Source organism: Fringilla coelebs (genome assembly GCF_963513975.1).
Source record: "Fringilla coelebs genome assembly, chromosome: 1".
Taxonomy (NCBI): Eukaryota; Metazoa; Chordata; class Aves; order Passeriformes; family Fringillidae; genus Fringilla; species Fringilla coelebs.
In genome coordinates this window covers 35817432-35837352 of record NC_140028.1, presented here as the reverse complement: position 1 = coordinate 35837352, position 19921 = coordinate 35817432, and the positions used below count along the sequence as shown (strand labels likewise).

At 44.2% G+C, this 19921-nt stretch overlaps 1 protein-coding gene across 1 annotated transcript; it reads left to right on the top strand.

Moving 5' to 3' along the window:
* Window positions 1-1933: 1933 nt before the first annotated feature.
* Window positions 1934-19706, top strand: VXN (vexin; the record flags this gene model as incomplete). Its single annotated transcript, XM_084202489.1, has 6 exons — window positions 1934-1997; window positions 4918-4973; window positions 11827-11959; window positions 15962-16023; window positions 17673-17758; window positions 19520-19706. The coding sequence occupies 6 exons, from the start codon at window positions 1934-1936 to the stop codon at window positions 19704-19706; spliced, it is 588 nt and encodes a 195-aa protein (XP_084058615.1).
* Window positions 19707-19921: the final 215 nt, after the last annotated feature.

Here is a 19921-nt window from a genome sequence, read left to right as displayed (position 1 = left end):
CAGTGATTTGTCCCCATCCTGTGCCTTGTAAAGGTGTGTCCAAAGCCTACCTGCCTTGTAACACAGTGAATGCCAGCTGGTGACCAGCTCTAGAGTCTCACTCCAGTCTCCACATCCCACCAACCCTCAAAGGATGAAGAACCCAATTCCTGTACTAATGTTAAACCTCATCTATGTTTTCAAAATATCTGTAGGTCATACCTAGAATGTGGAAAACAATGACTTAGGTCCAAAAGTGCCCGTCTTCTCATCGCACTCTGAATATCTGAAGGTGAAATAAAGAGTGGGTTAGATTTGTTATAGCTTTTTTTTTTTTTTAATGGACTATTCAGTGTTGGTCTTCATTATTTTTTTTTTTTTATCCTTTTGAAAGCTTTTAGAGCCTCCTGCATAACCGCCTCTGCCCCATTCAGCGCTGAATGGACGGTGCGCTGATCTTTTTCTCGGTGGGTAATGGATTTGGGTTGATTGCTTGACACGAGGACAATAGGGGGGTAAACAATTGCCTTCGCACCCGTGCAGCTCCCCATCTGTTGAGTGCCTGCGCCTTCAGAGGCAGCCGGGCAGGCACAGATGAACGCGCCAGCCCAGCCTGATGTTAATGACATCAGTCATACAAGCAGAACATGTGGCGCAATAAATCAAAAACTAATTGAACTTTTGGTTGATTATATTGCCATCCCACTGCCTCCTTCAAGCACGGCACGGTTTCCTGGGACAATGCCCTCAGTCCTGCAAAGGCTTTGCTGCCCCTGGACAGCAGGAGCCTGCCCTGGGAGGTGACAAGTGACAGCAGCTTCTCTTCGCTCTCTGCTTTCTTGAAACAGCGACACCTTCCACTCAACCAAAATGCTTCCAGGCTCAGGACGTCTATTTGACCAATATTTGTTATTTCAAATAAGAAACGTTCATCAATATGGCAGTGATAGCCCATGTTCACCGGCACTTTCCATCTGGGACTGTTGGTGGCAGACATCTATAGGAGAAGACAGCACTTGTTTTTGTGCTAATTAGACACACACGTGGTAGTAATGAAGGCTATTCATGAGACTGATATAATTTAATATCATTATTCACACTTGAAAGTGCTCCAACTACATCAGTTGTTGGAGCCTGCAAGCCAAAATTTTCCGTCTTGGGTGTCCATGGCAGCATTAAGTCACCAGAAGTTGAGGGGGCTGATATTTATAGAGGTGGAAAGGAACAATTTCTGATGGGAGTATTAAGAAATGAAAAGCTTTGGCAAGAAGACCCTTTATTGAAGTGCATAAATAGGGGATTAGACCCCAGAGCCATCAAGTCAGGAACCCATCTGTGACTGAGCCACCTTTCCTCCCCTTGCAACCACAGACGTGCAGGGGACACAGAGATCTATGCACATCTGCCTTTCTTAGGTATCTACTTTTGAAATTTTACTCTGAAAAACTCAGGATTCCAGTATTTCTTTATGAAATGAAAAGGTAAAGCACAAAATGCTTTTCTTAATATACTAGAGTCATCTTCTCATTATGCGTAAGGAGCAAATTTTTATGGTAAATGTGTTAAAGTACACATTTAACCCAACTTATTTCAAATATCTTTGCAGTACTTCTCTGAACATTTGCCAATAGATTAGACTTTAATTATTAGCTATTTATTGCAGAGGATTCTCCACACTGGTAAAAGCAAATGTAAAATAAAATGCTCCTATCTGAGTAGAGGCTTAAGCAAGAGCTAAATTAAATCTTTGTGTTAATATTATTCATAGAAAGGCAGATGGGAGCAGAAAATGTTGCAATGAAGAATATGGAATGAGATGAGATCACAGCATCAGTCTGTCCTTTGTAGATCTGGACAATGATCACAGAGCCAGATTGGATTAGTGAAACCTATTTACCAGAAGTTCAGAGCGGTTGCATGAAGCTGAAAGGCAGTCAGTAGGGAGAGGTGGAAAATGCACCAGATTTACAGCTGCAGCGATGAAAATTTAGAAGTTTTCACTGTGATTTCTTCCAAATGTGAGTACATCAAGCATCTAACAACGGCTGTGGTGTTGTCTTTTAGAGGGGTGGGATGTTTAGCAGCGGGGAAATATTTGAAGGGAGCAGCTCATCTGCTCTGCTGTGCCGTGCTCTGCCTGCAGCCCAGCCCTCGCTGCTGCTTTCTCGACCTAATCCGTGCAGGTGCTTCAATACTGTGGCTCTGTAAAATCTTTACTCTGGCAAAATTGGGAGCTCTGGAATCGGTGTTGCTGTACCTATGAGGTAACTGCTAAAGTGACAGCTTGCAACTGTGTGGCTTTTCTGTGTAATAGAAAAGAGAATTAAGTTCTGCGAGCAGTTAGAAGTGGGTGAAGTGCATGAATGTTGAATTTAAGTCTGCTGGCTCAATAAGTGGAACATTTCCAAAGCCATGCCCTGGAAATGAATGCATGATTAACATTAATTGCTTCTAATGAAGAGTAAGAACCGGACAAAGCCCAGCCTGCATTTGATTGAACAAATTAGTTTAAACTCAATGGCTGCATATTTCAGCAACAAGAAAGCAGGGAAAAGCAGGGAAAACAAATTGTGGGGCCAGATCAGATCTTTACTTGCAAGCTGCAAGCATGAACTCTCAGCTGCTTAATTTTGGAATGTAAGTGGAAATGACAAAGTGAACCATCACTGTAATTGTATTTGTTGCCGAAATCTGGGCTATACGTACGAACATCCTTTTGCAGGCAAATCCACACACATCATCTGCCAGGATTTGTTCTTCTCTCCCTTCTCCAGCTCTCTGCAGAAATTGGTGTTTGCAGGGACAGCCTCGCAGCCCCACTGTTTGCATTGCTGCCATTGTATTCCCACCCAAGTGGGTCACCTCTGGCTACTGCTGTGATTCACCCTTCTTTCAATGCCTATTCAAGTAATTGCATGTTTGCTGGTGCTGTGACTTCCCTTTCATGCCTTGCCTTTCTTCAGCCCTATAAACCTTTTGCCACTCGTTCTGGCAGACAGCAGGGGATGAGGGACTGTGGATCATATGTACTCTGAAAGTAGGCAAATTTATCACTGTTAGGCACATTTATGTGTTTGTCCTTTTGCACTAGCCTGCGTAGCAGCTATAACAGCACGAGAGCACTTGCTTCTGGTAGAAATCTCTAAAAAACCATACTCCTTACACTGTGTGGTAAAATACCTAAAGTACCAGAGAGACAAGAAGATAATTCCTTGCATCACTAAACTTTTCTGCACTTGAGTGTTTTGCTTAGAAGCAATTAGTTTAGTCCTCACACAGTGAAATTCCAGAAGTAAAGATGATGGAAACAGCTTCAAAAACAACTTACAGCGTATTCCTAGGTTTAAAAAAACCCAAACAACCTTCATTATGTTTGCCTGGCTTTCATCCCACGCTCAGCATGGTTTAAAATATAAAACATATCCTGCAGGAGAAGACAGTGAGGATGCCTGAGGATATCACACCGTGCAGAGCAGACTGTAATCACACTGACAGCTTAGCACACTCCAGGCAGGCAGATAACTTCCTTGTGACAGGCTCAGTGTGGAAGTGCCCTGTGCTGAACGGGCTGCTCACAGGGACCCTCCCATCTTCCTGTCCTGTTTCACTGCAGCCACAGCACAGGCCAGAATTTCCTCCCCAGTGGGCTCCTCCTGCTCAGGACTTACATCCTCTCTGGGAGTGGAGGGATGGCTGTTAGACACACACAAGCTGTCCAGGAAGAGTGACTTTGGTCTCACTGCCAGCTCTGCTTGTACCGGAGCCCTGGAAAACCCAGCCACTTGTTATTGCTGCCATCTGAGGAGAGGAGTTTGGCTCCAGCAAGGAGCAGCCTTGGATGACCTCCAGCTGCTTCCACAGCTCCAAAACTCTGCACACAGTAATACACAGCAGTGATAAGCACTGCAAGTGAAATGTTTGCCAAGTCAAGGAAAGCTCACCTGGGGAGTTGGAGTCACCCATTATCCTGTGACAAACCTTCCTGGCTCCTCAAAGCCTTGGGATTATACACAGAGCCAGAATAGGAAACCCCCATTCACGTGCCTTGCCCCCAGGGTCAGCCTTTAGAATTGCAGTTTATTCTCCACATTTGGCAGCTTCCTGCAAGCCTGTTTCTGTCACTGGTGCCTAAATCCTGTAGCTCTGGTAGCCTGAACACAAGGCAGGGTAGATATGATGAGGGGGAGAGCTGGAGGACCACAGAGTCCTTCAGGCCAGTTTCAAGTCTAACTCAAACAACAACAGTTTAAAGAGCCTTCACTTAATCCAGCAAAACCATCACCCAAAACCAATCACTTCAGTCCAGACAAAAGCTTGGCTTGTGGCCCTGGCACCCTGTGTGTCTGTTGGCTGGTGGTTCCATGCTTTTGGTGTCTTCGTGGGTCTAAGAAATAAAAAGTGAGAAAAAGACTTTAAGGAAAACATCCCAGGCTAAAGAACAGAACAGGTAATTTTGAGACTTGAAAAAGATTAGGCTTAGTGCAAATGCTGTGCTTTGGACATCATGCAGTGAAAGTGAAACAATGTCATGTGGGAGCTTGAGCTTATTGATAAAGTCTCTAACTAGATAAAATCATAATAGTCTCCAAGTTGATGTATACACTACTCATGTCCTCTGAAGTACTGGCAGGAGGGAGGTCAGATCAAAACTGAGAAAGGAAGAGGAGTGCTCCTCCTGGAAGCCTGTGAGAGAGGGGCAGAAACTTGGGATGGGCTGTGGCCCTGCGGCCGCAGATTTCTGTATTGTGTAGCCAGAGCATGGTCTCTGAGATCACATCAAAAGGGAATTCTGGATTGTTTCAGCTGGAATCTTCCTTAAACCCTTTCTTCTCCCCCCTCTTCCCACCATGATCCCAGTGAATTCTTACAGAGGACTTTGGGGGGGCACGTATCCACCTCCACAGCATCCTGACCGTGTTCCTGTTCTTCTCTTTGCAGCATGTAGTCCTGCCCGAAGACGAGCCAAAGCTTCACAGCACATCCTTGCAAAGAGTGTAAGAAAAATCTCCTTTCCTCTCCCTATTTCTTTTTTTTTTTTTTCACATTCTAGTTGGCTATGCATACCCTCAAAAGTGCTGTGGATATATGGGAAGCAGATCTTCCACGGTAAAGAAGGGCATCCATGTCTGATGCAGGGAGTGGGGTGGGAAACAGAAGTGGGAGTTTCTGTAAAGCTGCAGTTTATTTACAGAAATGCTTTGAAACCAAACAAAACAAAACACAAAAAAAGCTGTCTTGCCATGCAGAGTCAGTCAAAATGAACACAGTGGCTTACCAACACTGGCCATCTAAGGGAATCACAGACTTCATTATTGTCCATAGAGCCTTCATAGTAAGTCCAGAGACACCTGCAGGAATGAAAAGTAAGCAAATCACACCAAATCATATCAGTGTTAGTCAAGTAATAATAATAATCATGTTTGTCCCCTGGTCCTAGCAGTGCTTGCCTGCTCTTGCCTCAGCTTCGCTGCAGAGGGCACAGAGGGACCCCCCAGATTAAAATAACTGAGTATTTTTCATGCTCTGAGCAAATGTCTTGCAAGTTCAGCTGCTTTCACACATGGGTGTGAGGTTTCTTGTCTTCAGAGACAGTTTTCCCTCCTGAAATCCACTTGACTCATTCACAACCCCTTGCACAATCCTTTTAGCTGATATGCAGGAATGACAGCCTCTTCTGCATATCAAAGCACTTCTTATGAGTTTGAGACTCTTCTGCCAAAGCATTTCTTCTCACCACAGACCTGTCTCTTGTCTAGCACTTCACTGAAGTATTTCACTCCATGGCCTTCCCTGTTTCCACACCCTTTCCTGCTTCCCAGACCCATCCTCATTTTCCAAGAGCCTTTTCTTTGTATTCCTGATTCCCTATCTCCCCACAGAACTGTAGGTCATCCTGCTTACCACACTTACCTGTGCACTGGGAAAAAACCTCATCACATTCACTCCCACCCTCTCTCTTGGTTATTAAAGCAGATCACAGGATCCCAGTACATCACAGGACTCCTGAAGTGGTCCTCAGGAAGAGTCAGAAAACATGTCTGTCCTTTTTTGGGTAGAAACTCTGCATGTGTATATTTTCCCAAATTGTGACAGTCTTGGTTTGGTTGGTTTTGTCCCATAGCTCAGGCTGAGATTTCAAAATTACTCTTCATTCCAAAAGAAAGATGAGCCAGACTGCTGGAGTGTTACTCAAAATAAGCCATTTTGAGATACCCCACCTTCATTTGTTAAACCTTTGGTATATTTTGTTTTCCATGAAATATAAAAACAGAAAAGTCCAAACCAAGAGTCAACTCTTCTGAAGTGAACTCTTCTGAATTGATGAAACAAAATACTTGGACAATTTACCTTTTTTAATTTTTTTTACAATATTTCTCATAGAACTATTCAGCTGAAAAAATTCAGCTGGCTTACATCAAAATCAAAGGAAATTCTATGTCTGTTATCTTGTCCCAAATCTCAGTAGATAGTTGTTTCTACTAAATGGAAGCACCTAATATTTAATTTGGATTGGATCAGCTGCTGTGGCAGCACTGTACTCATAAAAGCCAAAGAAAATAAGATAAGAAAGTCCCTGTTTTGTTGCTATATTTTAAGAGGATTGGGTTTTTTTTTTTTTCCTTTGGGGCTTTCCTGACCCCAATTAAGGATGTCCTTTGATTGGCTCTTAGTCATGATGCAGGCAGCATCATATTAGCAGTGGGAACACCAAGCCTGAGGAATGGTCTGCAGCTCCAGCTACAAAAACAAGGGTGGCTCTCAAACCAAAGTGTTTGACTGAGCACAGCCAACTCTTAGACATTCCCCTTCTTCAGTGGGATGCAGCTGCTTGCAGCTCTTCAGCAAGCATTGAAGGAAATTGCACATACTGGAATAGACGTGCCTGTGGGGAAGCTGTGATTGCCAATTTCTAGACCCACAGAAAAGTCGCAGAATGATTGTTTATTTTTCACTTTTACACCTGCACCTGCAGTCAGAGCTGTAGAAATGCCTCAGCTAACATGAAATCTTCTGCTCTGGTGATTGCAGTGGATGCACAACTTTAATCCTCAGCATGGACAAAAATAGCAACCAACGTGGACATCTGCCAGACCTTTTTTTTTCACAGCAGAAATACTCAAGCAGTGTAGCATTAAGTGATTTAACATTCAAATTACTGACACTGGGGGGTAACTTCCATCACATAAAAGAAACTCATCCCAAAAGCGTGATAATGACTGTGGAAGGGTGACAGAAAGGAGGAAGCACCTTTTTTTTTTTTCAGCTGAGTGTTTCACCAATATGTATATTTGAAGTTCCTATTGCCCTATTAAGAGTTATTTCCAGTGGTAGTAGATTCTTCCCTTCTTCTCCTACCCCCAAAATCCTCTGGGTAGAACTGTCTGGACACCAGTACCTGTCTACTTTGCAAGAAAGTAGAAACTATCCCTGTGCATGCTAGAGCTGCCACATTAAAAATCAGCTCTGCATTAGGCCATCAAAATAACTTAACTCTACAAACCTGGAATTTTCTCCACTGACAAGCACATTGTTGTTCAGACTCTAACTTTCAAAGGTTTATCCAAAGCCAGATATTTAATTGTCAGCTTTTCTTGATGGTTGTTGGTTGGCAGTGGGATTTTAAATCCACGATCAGGATGGTTGGAAGAGCTGCTCTGTGACTGCCCTGTGTCCTCTGTGCCCCTTCCCTCTGAACACAGCTAATTCCAGCAGGGGGTATGCCAGGCCTCAGTGCTCCCATGTGCATGGCAAAGTCCAGAAAAAGAGAGCTTGCTGGGCTCTGATTCCAGACTTGGTGTCTTTCAAACAGACTGGGCCAGTCAAAGAATTTACAGGTTCTAAAAACAGTAGGATTTTAGAGAACAGTTTGCTAATTCTGCATAGTTTGGCTGACTCTGCCATTTGCACAGATTTGAATTTCCTGGTATGTCTAGAAAAGAAAAGTGACTCCCAGTTGATCCTTCTGCTTTACCCTAGGTACCCTAGAGAAATGTCAGCTCCACTTTAGATCAAAACCAAGCTACAGCAGGTTTAGTTTCCTGACCTAGATAAGTCTTTACATATTACAGTAATGGGTGAGGTAGCCAAAGTCACTGTGAAATCTTGAATTAGGAGATAAAGAACTCCCAAAATGTGCTACAACCAAATACTGCAAAAAAAAAAAAAAAATGCTGCTGAAAATATGTTATAGACATTGCACTGTTGTTTCCATGTAATGGAAAATGGCACTGTAACTTATTTATACAGGTTCTCCTGCTTGAAGACATTGTGGCATTACTGATATCATACGTAACAAGGAATCTCAAAAACACAGACAACGTGCCCAAATAATTCCTGCTATTAATCAAGATAAAAACCTTCTTCTTTTCCCCAACTGTATTTCATCCTGTGCAACACGTAGGCAGAATGTTAAGTTTCAAGTCCACAGTGGTTTACACTGATCAAATAAGCCACTTTCAGGATTAGAGGTGACTGCAGCCAGCATCCTACCTACCAAAAATGCTCTTTCCATGACAATGCAAGATAAGTGACCACAGGTGTCTCAGTAGCAGAGGGTTGATGACATTTTCTGTCACACACCTGCAAAGACTAAGTGTGACCAAGAGCACTGGACATCTTTCCAGAGATGATGGGGAAAGCTGAGCTTTGTGGCATTCCTTGAAAGCTGGAAGAGCTCAGTTCACACGAGGTAAACTCCAAGGGCTCTCATTAGAGACCCCTGCCAGCCAGAGTCCATCCTATTAGTCCTGAGGACAGGCATCCCCACTGGTGCCACCGTGGTGAAGGTGGTGATGCCCTGGTGAGCACAAACCTAAGGTTTGTGTGGTCAGGGTGTGTGGACACAGGAGCCTGCAGCCTGAAGGAGCTGCTGCAGAGGGATGGGGAGGTGCTGGAACTGCTCCAGGGGCAGCAGGGAGGGAGCCAGTGCCAACAGCTTAAGCAGCAACAGGAGGCCTCTCACAACCAGCATCACCCTCGTTCTGAAACATTGGAACAATGCTGAGGCTCAGCTCTGTTGGCAGCTCCAAATTTGTGATCAGTAGAGCTGGGAGCCAGCTGCAGCCTCCTTTAGCATGTGCTTGTCTTCAAGGACACCAGTAGTCCCTTTAACTGAACATTGGGCATGTCTCTAAGTAATTTCCAGCACGTGGAATGCGTTAGGCTGTGTGTCAAAATCTGCAGAAATAGGGGGAAACCCCTATCCAGATTTGGATTAGGCTTTGTTTGCCTTACCTGCCTTTTCTAGAAGCATTTTTGCCTGTTGTTGGGCAGTTTCTGCTCCTCATCCTACTAGTCAGTAGGATTTAGGTGATGGAGGCTTGTCCAGACTCCTGAGGGTACATGGAGATGTCTTGGTTTGGAAAGACAGGAGTCTGCTAAGGAAGGCAGGAGCCTCCCCTGAAATGGAGAATGTAAACCCTCCCCACCCCTCTGAATTGCTATAAATTTTAAATTAAGGGGCCCTCAGGCAAAAAATATGGGAGCAGGAAATACCAGTTCTTTAATAGGGAAGAAAAATAAAAGGATAAAATAAACAATGCAGTACACTAGAACACTGACAGAGTTAGAGCCCAGCCTGACACCCTGTTGGTCAGGGTGTTGGTAGCAGTCCAGTTGGAAATGTGGCTGCAGTCCTCCTGAAGTGTCAGGTGTGGTCCTGTTGCAGCAGGGGGTCCTGTAGGAAAGGGTGTATTCTTCCTCTGAAGATCCAGTGGAAGAAGAGGCAGCTGCTGTTCCTCTGGGGAATCCAGTGGAGAAGCCGTGCTGGTGTTTCAGAACCTCCGGATTATATCTGGGTAGGAATGCTTGGCTCCTCCCTCTGGGCAGAGCATCTCACAATGGGATGTTATAGTCCTTATCAGTCATGCAGTGACATTCAACAGCAGATGTCCCCTCCTGAGGGAGGAGTGATTGTGATCACTGAGAGAGAGATAAGGAAAATTGCCCACTTGACAAAAGACAACTGCCATACAGATGGTAATAGAATACATCTTGCCTTGCAATCTGGAACAGGAGACAAAAGAATTAAAAGTGGTTAGGTTGGGATTTTTCTTCTTTCCCGTTTTGGAAAACATGGGTTTGCATATGTTGTTAAGTCTGTGTAAAAAATCACATACACAGACCATTGTAATTATTGGCAAATTGAATTAAAACTTAATTACAGGAAATGGACAATTTGGTGTGAGAGGACATGCTTGAATAGGGTCTTGTTTTCTTCTTGAGTGTGTGTTAGAAGGCAGAGCAATAGAATTAAGGCTTTTTCTATGTCCATAGTGAGCTGGCCAGTTTTTGGTCTTAGTCTTGAGGCAAAACAGCTATATTTATATCTAAAACACATAGACAGCATCTGCCAGTCATCAGCTAGATGCAATTAACTGCTTTTCTCATGGTCTTCCAACATAAGTTAGTCTGATAGGAAATACTCTGAATAGTTGCCACATGTCTTGTTTCCTTGCTGGTTTGGATCTTCACCCTGTTTAAGTGGCTCACTGTATTACAGCAGCAAGTCTTTAGGGAAGAATTAAAAAAAAAAAAAAAAAAGCCAAAGTATGAAACACTCTGTCCCTGCTGTTGGAACTTTGATGTTCCTGAGAAAACTCTTTCCAGACCATCCTGGAGAACAGTCCTGATGAATCCACTTCTTTGAGACGTATCCCTGTTTTTCCAAACACACATTAGTTCTGGCATCCCCAGCTGCCTGTGGCAGGACAGTGAGTGCCATGGCTTAGTCGTAATTGGTTAGCAAATAACTTGATTTTGTTCATGCTTGTTTTCAGGGACTGTGGGAGATGGAGGGAGGGGGTGATGCTCAAAGTTGCAGCCGTCAGTGAGTTTTGTCTGTGTGACTGACGTTTGTGAAAATTAATCTCTATGAGCACAATTCCTCTCTGCCTCATATTCTCCGTAGTCATTTCTCAGGTACAATATGTAAGCTCAAAAGATAGGAGAGACCATAAGGAAACAGCATTTGTAGTTTGCATTACATAAGTCTGACTGGCTGCCCAAGATGTGATGCAATAAGAAAATAAATCTGAGCTATCTCCGAGGCATATCCTATTCAGTAGGGTTTGGAGAAGAGCACATTTCAGTCTCCTGAGTTGCACCTTTGTGTATTCTCCTAAGTTTCTGGGTTCCAGAAAGACCCAGCAAGATTTCCCCACACTTCTGTGCGCAGCACAGAAGCTGGAGCCAAACAGAATCCCACAAATCCCACAGTGCCCACCTGACAAAATCCCCTTTAGATGCAAAGCAGCAGGAAGAACAAGCAGCCTTTCAGCTCCCCCATGACGTCTTGAGAGCACCTTTTAGGAAAATTGATCCACAAATACCAGAGGTTTATGTCCAAAAAGGAGACAGTGGAGTCCTTTCTGGCTTTATTCGAATAAAGGGAGAGGCCATGGGGCATTCCCCTGGGATCGCACGGATTTTTGGAGGATGCAGCCTCCTTTTTATCCTAATTTCCCAGACACATTTCCCTTCTCTCTTTCCCCATTGGCTGAGGCACTTGAGAGGTACAGACTGCCTGATACACCTGATAACAAAGATTTCCCTCTAACGTATAACCCTCCCTTTTAATTTTTATTTCTTACATTTTTCTTCTCCATTGTTTCTTTCATCTCTCAATGTCTAATTTCGTTTATCAGCAAACCTAAAGTTTATTTGTAAAAGCAAATATCTTTTCCCATTCATCAATCAGTGGAATCCTTCCCATTTTTTCTTTTTATCTCCCAGTGCTAGTTTTATCTACCAGCACAACCACAGCTTGTTTGTAAAAACAAATCCGCTATTCGTGTCACACCTGATGCCCGGGGCCGGGTGTAACGGGGTGTTTGCTGTCCCCTGCAGGTGGTGGCCATCCCGGAGCGCCGGTCCCAGCAGGGTGACCTGCTGCGTGCGCTCTACGAGGAGGATGCGCGGGGCAGCGCGGGCTGCGGGCAGCGCGGAGCCGGCCCCAGCAAGGGCACTGCCCAGCACCCCGGTGAGTCCACAACTGCTGTATGGCACTAAAGAGCTTATCTAGCTGTTGTTTCGCACTGGGTGACTGGAGATTTGCACCGAGTAGCCTTTATAATGCACTGAATAGTTTATGTTATATCACATGGTTTGTTATTCCCCTCTCTTGTCACGTGGTTTTTCCATCACCCCACGTTGTCATCTTATTGCAGGGGTTCCATACTGGTCTCTCTTTATACACTGCAGAGGGGTTCCATGCTGTTCTCATACACTGCAGGGGGGTTCCGTACTGTTCTCTCCTTATACACTGCAGGGGGGTTCCATGCTGTTCTCATACACTACAGAGGGGTTCCATACTGTTCCCTCCTTATTGCAAAAGTTTCATACCTTCTTGGTGTTTCTCCTGGGCAGCTCCTCACAGCACTAACTCTTTCATCTTCACAAAGCCACCAACTGATTCCAGTTCCCCCCTCAACCAGCCACCCCACTCTTTTATAGCACTCTTCATTTCATTGGTTACAGCTGTGGCCTGTTAAAGTCAGGCCTCTTCCTAATCTTTGATAATTGGCCCAGCTGCAGCTCCTTAGGGGTAAAATTACTTTCTACACTATTTTCTTATATTATATCCCCCTACAACCCCAGTACCCCTGGTGGTGGTCTCTCCCCTGGTCAGTCCCTTCCCTTGCCCCTCCTCACTTGCATCCCACTGGCTGTGGTCCTCTTCCTCCACCCCCGTTCCCCAGGTGTAAAAGTCCCCACAAGAAGGGGACGGTCTCTTTCCCACCTTGGAAATAAATGTAGGGCGCTGGTCCCCACGTGGAGAGGAGCGCTCCTGGTCCTTTGCCTTTGTCCATGTGAGATTGTGTGGGCTGGGGTCCATAGCTAGCTGGGTTGGACCCAACAGCCCATCCAGATGCAGGGTCCTACAGCTGGCGCCCAGAACCAAAGCCCTTCGTTCCTCCCTGCCTCTAGAACCTTTTCAGATATCGCAGTCTGCCGCTTATGCAGAGAAGCAGGCTCTTTATTGTGTACCTGCAGGATGATTCCGTGCTTATGAGAAAAACGCCAATCACTCGTTTTTAAAATTTTAAAAGTTGAAGAGTAATAAAATGGTTATAAAAATAGTAATATAATTAGAGTAATGAAAATTTGGACAATTGGGATTTAGAACAATATGAGACAATAAAAACAAAGAGTTATGGACAGTCCAGGTACCTCTTTCTGGGCAAAATAAGCCCAGAAAAAGGACACACGTTAACAGAGGATTAACCCTTAAAAGCAATAGCCTGAGGCAGATTCATACACCTCATACATGATGCATAAATTCCATTCAAACGAAGGATTCTGTCTGGTCAGTGGCAACTTCTTCCTCTGAATCCTAGTGGCATCTTCAGGGCTGAGCGAGGAGAGAAGTTAGTTTCTACTGATAATGGAGCCATAAATTCTTTTTCTCTGAAAGATTTAGGTGTCCTGTGGCTGACATCTCGGTGTGAGTTCTCTTTTTAAAAAAGTATCTTCCATAGCACAGTTTCTATTTTAACATTATGTTATAACCTAAAATTGTATTTAACGCACTACTTAAGAAAATTAATACAGCATAAGTTTCTAACATAACACATATAATACTAATTTTAATATTTGTGAAAAGTCAATCATCAAATACGCATTTTTCCCACTTAAAATATCCAGTGGAATTAATGAGATAATGACCATGGCATTGCTCAATTTATTCAGAGTCATAAACACTCCCTGACAATATTTTAGAGATGATAAATTGTAAATTACTGCGTTTGCCTAAGTCATCTTATTATATAAGATCCCTGTTCAGTTGCACAGGATCAGCTAGAAGATAATCATCAGGGATAGATTTTCAGATTCTGGACGCCAGCCACAGACCTGATTTTTTGGCAACCAAAGCTTGTTCAGCATATTTGTGAGAAACCGTGAAGGAAAAATAGAGCTTGCCAATACAAAACCAAGGAGATGAGTAAACATAAACAGAGTGACCATTCAGCTCCTCCAACACTGGTGTGTTATGCTTGGAAGACTGAAGGTGGAGCAGGGCTGTGCAATTTCACATGGGATGGCCTTTTAACCAAAAACACACCTTTTGCTCTCCTATGAAAAATCACCCAGATGCAGTCAAGTTGTATTTCTTTAAAGAAATCCCACAGGGCATGTTTTTCCAAGATAAATTGGGTGTTTGGATGTTAAAAGGTGCTAAATCTCTAAAGCAGATCCACGAAGGTGCACGTTCCTCACATCACTGGTCTGCAACCACACTGCACATAAGGCATCCCATTAAGAAACAAACCAGACAAGAGTGGGGCCTGGGAAATTGGAAAGGAAGAAACTGAGCCTGGGACCATGGGAAAAGATCTTAAGACTAGAGCCAAGATGTGGCTGAAAAAACAGGAGCTTCAGGACTGGAGCAGGGACAGGAGAAGGAGTGACTGGGACTGGCTACAGGGTAAAGGGTGCCAGAGAGCCAGAGAGGCAGAAAGGAGGGACTGCTGGTCTCTGCTGTTAGGGGAGGTGAGAGGTAAAGGATGACAGACAGGTGCAAACAAGCGAAAAGCTGCAGGAATCTAAAAAGAAGAGCAGAAAAGGGGGAAACAGGTCTCATAAAGGGAGAAAGGGAAATGAGTAGGCAAAGCTTAGAAATTAAGCTTAAATTAGAACCAACAACAAACAAACAAACACAGATGAGGCCATTAGCATGTTTATTGCTACCATCAGAAATCCTGCACAAACAGCAAAGCAAAAGGACAGTCCATTCCAGCATTCTGGAAGTGGAATTCACACTGCATCCAGCCACCACTGCCCTGAGGGGAGCAGCTACAAACCTTGAAGCCATGAAGCCAGGAGGACTTTCTTTTGCTTAGATATTTTGCTAAAAGTTTGCAAGAGCATTTACTGTATCTAATAAGAGGGATGGGCTGAAGGGAAGAATCAGACAAAGTAAAAGAAAACAAAACCAAATAAAAAGAAAAAAATATGGGCATGAGCTGAAGCCCTGATGATCCCCTGGCTGGATACTGTTAGTACCTCATATGCACGATGAGAGGGGGTAATTGCATTAACTTTGACGTGAGGGATACAGTAAGGTACCTAATGGAATTACTGGAGGGGGGTGGAGCAGGAAGGAGGAAGCTGGTTAGGAAATTTCTCACAGTCAAATATTGCCCCCAGAAGGAGCAGACAGTTCCAGTTGCTAAGTCATGCTGGAGAGAGCACTCTAAACACCCTGGCTGTTTCCAAATTTGCTGTCGTTATTTACATTCAAAATATAAATTTTTGTATTTTGAATAAATATAAAAAAGTAGTCAAAGCAGTAGAGAGGTCCACATTTCCCCAGCCAAATAGGAGGATTTGGCCACATGAAAAATCTGGCATCCCTCACTCATATATTTCCTTGGCACAGCGGGCAGGAATGTCAGTGAGCATTTATCCATGGATAAGTTATCAGATGAGCAATTCCTTGAAACTGAAGGGTGACCTTCAGAGCTGAGGACAGCAGAGAGAGAGATGTCACTCAGCCACAGGCAGAAAGGTGGAAATCCCTCCCTGTGACAGCGTAGACAGAGCACACATCTCTGTCCAGGTTCAAATAACTCCCCAGAGCAATACAGAAAGCAGACAATGATCTCCTAGGCAGGACAAACCTGCAGTGGGGGCTGAGGAGCAGCGTTTGGGCTCTTTGCTTGTAGAAATTTGTGAGTGTTTACAGAGGGGGAAAGGCTCCCACTTAGCTTGGTCTGCAAAGAGCAGCTCGTCATCTCCTTTGAACAGCCCAGGAGCAAGCTGAGAGACTTTCCAGAATGACTTCAGCAGTTCCACAATCACTTATTTTGACATCACAATAGATGATCACTCTGCTCTTTTGGCTGTAATCAAATCTGGTGGGACTGTAACCTGTATCTGGGCTCTGCCCATATCTGGGCTTTACTGCACAGAAGGAGGTTTTTCATACAAGCTGTGCCAATGGGATAATTGCACCTAATATAATGTTTCTTATGCTTTGCAGCAGGAATTCCTGAACAAGAGTCATCCAAGTCCTATAATCATCTGTTGGGTGGAAAATCTTTGGTAAGCAAATAGAGCCAGACCAACTCCCAATGCATCTCAAAACCTTGTATCCATCAGCATGTCCCACAGTAACAGCACATCAGTCTGCTGCAGCACCTGCAGATGTCACAGCCCTTGTTAAAACATGATTTATGCCAGAGGATCCCTTAGCTGGGAGCAGAGACTGGCACAGGACAGAGAACTGCCCCTCAGGAACCAGGAAGAGTGGTGGGATGGAAACAGGCAGGCTCCTGCTCTGGATGCTCAGCCACCTGCAAGAGCTGGGAGAAGTTAGCCTCTTGTCTCTCAGGGAATTGCACAAATGGGGGGAAAAAAAATTCTCAAGTGGAACAAACACCAAATAATTTGTTTTCTCCAGAATGCCAACCTGACACGATAATCTCTAAAGTCAGAAACATAAACAAAGAGTTGATGGGAAAATTATCATACAAATCCCCAAAATGTGTTCTCTAATAGACAGAAAAAATATTTTGGTTAAAAATTACTCACCTTTATTAAAATGTTTTCCCTGCTTTCTTTGTCTTACAGTGCCCCCCTAATTTTCATAGCCTCTGCATTTAATAAAAACTAACATTTCAAAGAAAAAAAAAATTTAGAATAGTTTCTGGCCAACACCAGACCATGCTGTTGAAACTTTATGGTTTCAGAGGCTCTTTTGGATGGCTGAAGCATGCTTGCTAGCTGATAGCTGGGCTACACCTAAGAAAAATGACAGTACAATACTTAAGGATGATTAAAACCAGTGTTATTCAGTGTAATGAATCTAATTGAACCTACTAATAATTAACATAGTTAAATTTCAAAGGATGCTTGCAAAACTGATTTCAAACATCTCTAAGTCTTAGGATACTTGAAAAACACACTTAAATGTACCCAGTCACAAATTAATCCTAGGAGAAATAGCCCTTAAGACTAAGGCCCTTAAGACTTAAGACCAGTTATGGTAGTGACAATAATGTGAACATTTTTTTCAGGATTGCCAGTAAAATCAATAAGTGTGCTTATTGCCTGAAATAATGAGATTACCTCTTAATTTGTGACTTCTTTTTTCTATTTCTGGGCAACTCACACTTAAACTTACCATCTTGGAGGATATGCTGTTCTCAGAGACCTGTATATGGGAAACGTGACTCAGCTCTGGCAGGCAATTTCTGATCAAATCAGACAGGGAGGAAGTGGATGATTAGGCACTGTGGGGCCATGGCAGAACTGGAGCACAACCAGGTGCCCCCACAGCACAGAGCAGCACACAACAAAACAGGGAAACCCCTCTGAATGCTCAAGGAGCTGCGAAGGCTGAGACATCTTCTTCCTGCAAGAGGCAGGCTGCTCACTCTGCACAAAACCTTACTGCCTCAGGAAGCTAAACACAAAAACTAGGGAATAAAAAGTTCTGCAAGTGTCCCTTCTTTGATGGGAGGTGTAACTGTGGCTCACTCAAGTCCCGTGCTGAGCTCAGTGAGAATATTCACGTGAGCAACTGGCACTTGTGTGGGTGAGAGTTGGGCTGTCAAATCCTTAACCTGCTTTCTCTTGTTAAGAGATTTACAGCATTTATTGGTTTTCTTACAACAGCCTCTTTCCTCAGATGAACCGCTGTCCCCACTCATCAGTGGCATTTCCTAATGATGTGCTTTACCCTCCCCCAGATCCCTCCATCTCCAGTTGCCCGGATCACAGTGAAAGCTGTGGCTGTCACGGGCTCGCCCACGCGCGACCGCACTTCTACGGAAGAGTAAGTCCCTGCTGTTGGGAAAATTAATCCACAAACAACAGAGTTTATGTCCAAAAAGGAGACAGAGGAGTCCTTTCTGCCTTTATTCGAATAAAGTGAGAGGCCATGGGACATTCCCTGGGACCTCACAAATTTTTGGAGGACGCAGCCTCCCTTTTATCCTAATTTCCCAGACGCATTTCCCTTCTCTCTTTCCCCACTGGCTGAGGTACTTGAGAGGTACAGACTGCCTGATACACCTGATACCAAAGATTTCCCTCTAATGTATAATGTACAATAATCCCTCCCTTTTAATTTTTAAATCTTATGGAATTTAGGGCCTTTTCTTCTCCATTGTTTCTTTCATCTCTCAATGTCTAATTTCGTTTATCAGCAAACCTAAAGTTTATTTGTAAAAGCAACTATATTTTCCCATTCATCAATCAGTGGAATCCTTCCCATTGATTCTTTTATATCCCAGTGCTAGTTTTATCTACCAGCAAACCCACAGCTTGTTTGTAAAGACAAATCTGCCATTCCTCTCACTTCCCACCCTCCAGACATGCCTCTTGCTTCCCAAAGGCAGGGACAGATTGCTAAAGGTTATGCTGATTTTATTATCAGCCCTGGCCATTTATACAGCTATTTCTGTGCCCATTACAGCTCTATTTTATCACTAAAAAAAAATCATCGTAATTAAAAATTAAAGTATTTTCCCCCTAAGAAGTCTGTAATATTTGCCCTAACATGTGATTAGAAAATGTAATTAAATGAAGAAAAAAATGTATGTCTTAAAGTCTAATTAAGGAACAGCTTGACCATAGTACAAATGCGCTCATCATCAGGCAGTTAACCCAGACTTGGGTCTGGGTGGGATTTGCGATGCCACCATTGTCACCTGAGGGACAGTAACCAGCTCATTGTCACAGTGTCCTCGCACTCCACACACAGAGATGGAAGTTCCCCTCAGCCAGTGGAGCTCATCACTGCCACGTGGTCCCTGGGCTTTGGTGGAAGGGCTCAGCTCTCTCCAGGGGCAATCCCCCCGCTCCTTGTTGGGTGGCCAGTGCTGGAGAGGATGCACTTGGAGTGGTTTCACCTGTAGCCTGTCCCCTTGTGTCATTGTCCCCTCTGGCAGTAATTAAAGGGAGGGAACAGGGGCCCCAAGCTGAGTGGTGGCAGCTGCAGCAGCTCAGCCCCCTGACCCACAGAGCCCCTGTGTGACCGTGTTCACAGGGGTCCCAGGGTGAGGGAAGGGATGAGAATGTTGACTCCATGTTTCAGAAGGCTTGATCTAGTGTTTTATGATATATATTATATTAAAACTCTACTAAAAGAATAGAAGGAAGGATTTCATCAGAAGGCTCAGCTAAGAATAGAAAAGGAATGATAACAAAGGCTTGTGTCGGACCGAGACAGTCTGAGCCAGCTGGGCTGTGATTGGCCATTAATTAGAAACCACCACACGAGACCAATCACAGATCCACCTGTTGCATTCCACAGCAGCAGATAAGAATTGTTTACATTTTGTTCCTGAGGCCTCTCAGCTTCTCAGGAGAAAAAATCCTAAGGAAAGGATTTTCAGAAAATATCATGGCTACACCCCTGCTCATTCCAGACTTGCCGGTCCCAGGGGTGAGCAAGGCATGGGCACATGTTTCAGCCAGGCATGGGCACACCTTTTCAGCCAGGAGCCCTTGGTTCTGAGGGGCTGGTTGCCAAAAGCAGGGAAGAAGGGCCAGGGAGAAGCACTCTGCACACACTTTGTGTTTGGTTTGTTAGCCACAGGCAGCGCTGGAGGAAAACAACAGAGTATGACCTGTCCCTGCCACCAGGAGCAGAAGCTTCCCTGCCACTGACGGGAGGCAACCTGTGTGGGACACCCAGCCTCCTGAGGAAGATGTGGATGAAGCACAAGAAGAAGTCAGAGTACCTGGGGGCAACAAACAGTGCCTTTGAGGCGGACTGATAAGGCTCAGCATCCCTTGGAAAGGCAGAAGGTCCTTTAGCAGGACAAGGTGCTTTAGGATCAATGAGGGAACAGACACAGCACAGCTCATCCAGGAAAACGATATCCTTTTTTTATTACTTGATGCCATTGCCTCAGAACAGTGGGAGAAAGGCTAACAGAGGTAAAAATGGTGAATATGATGCAGCTCAATGGCCTCTCCTGTTGCATTACAC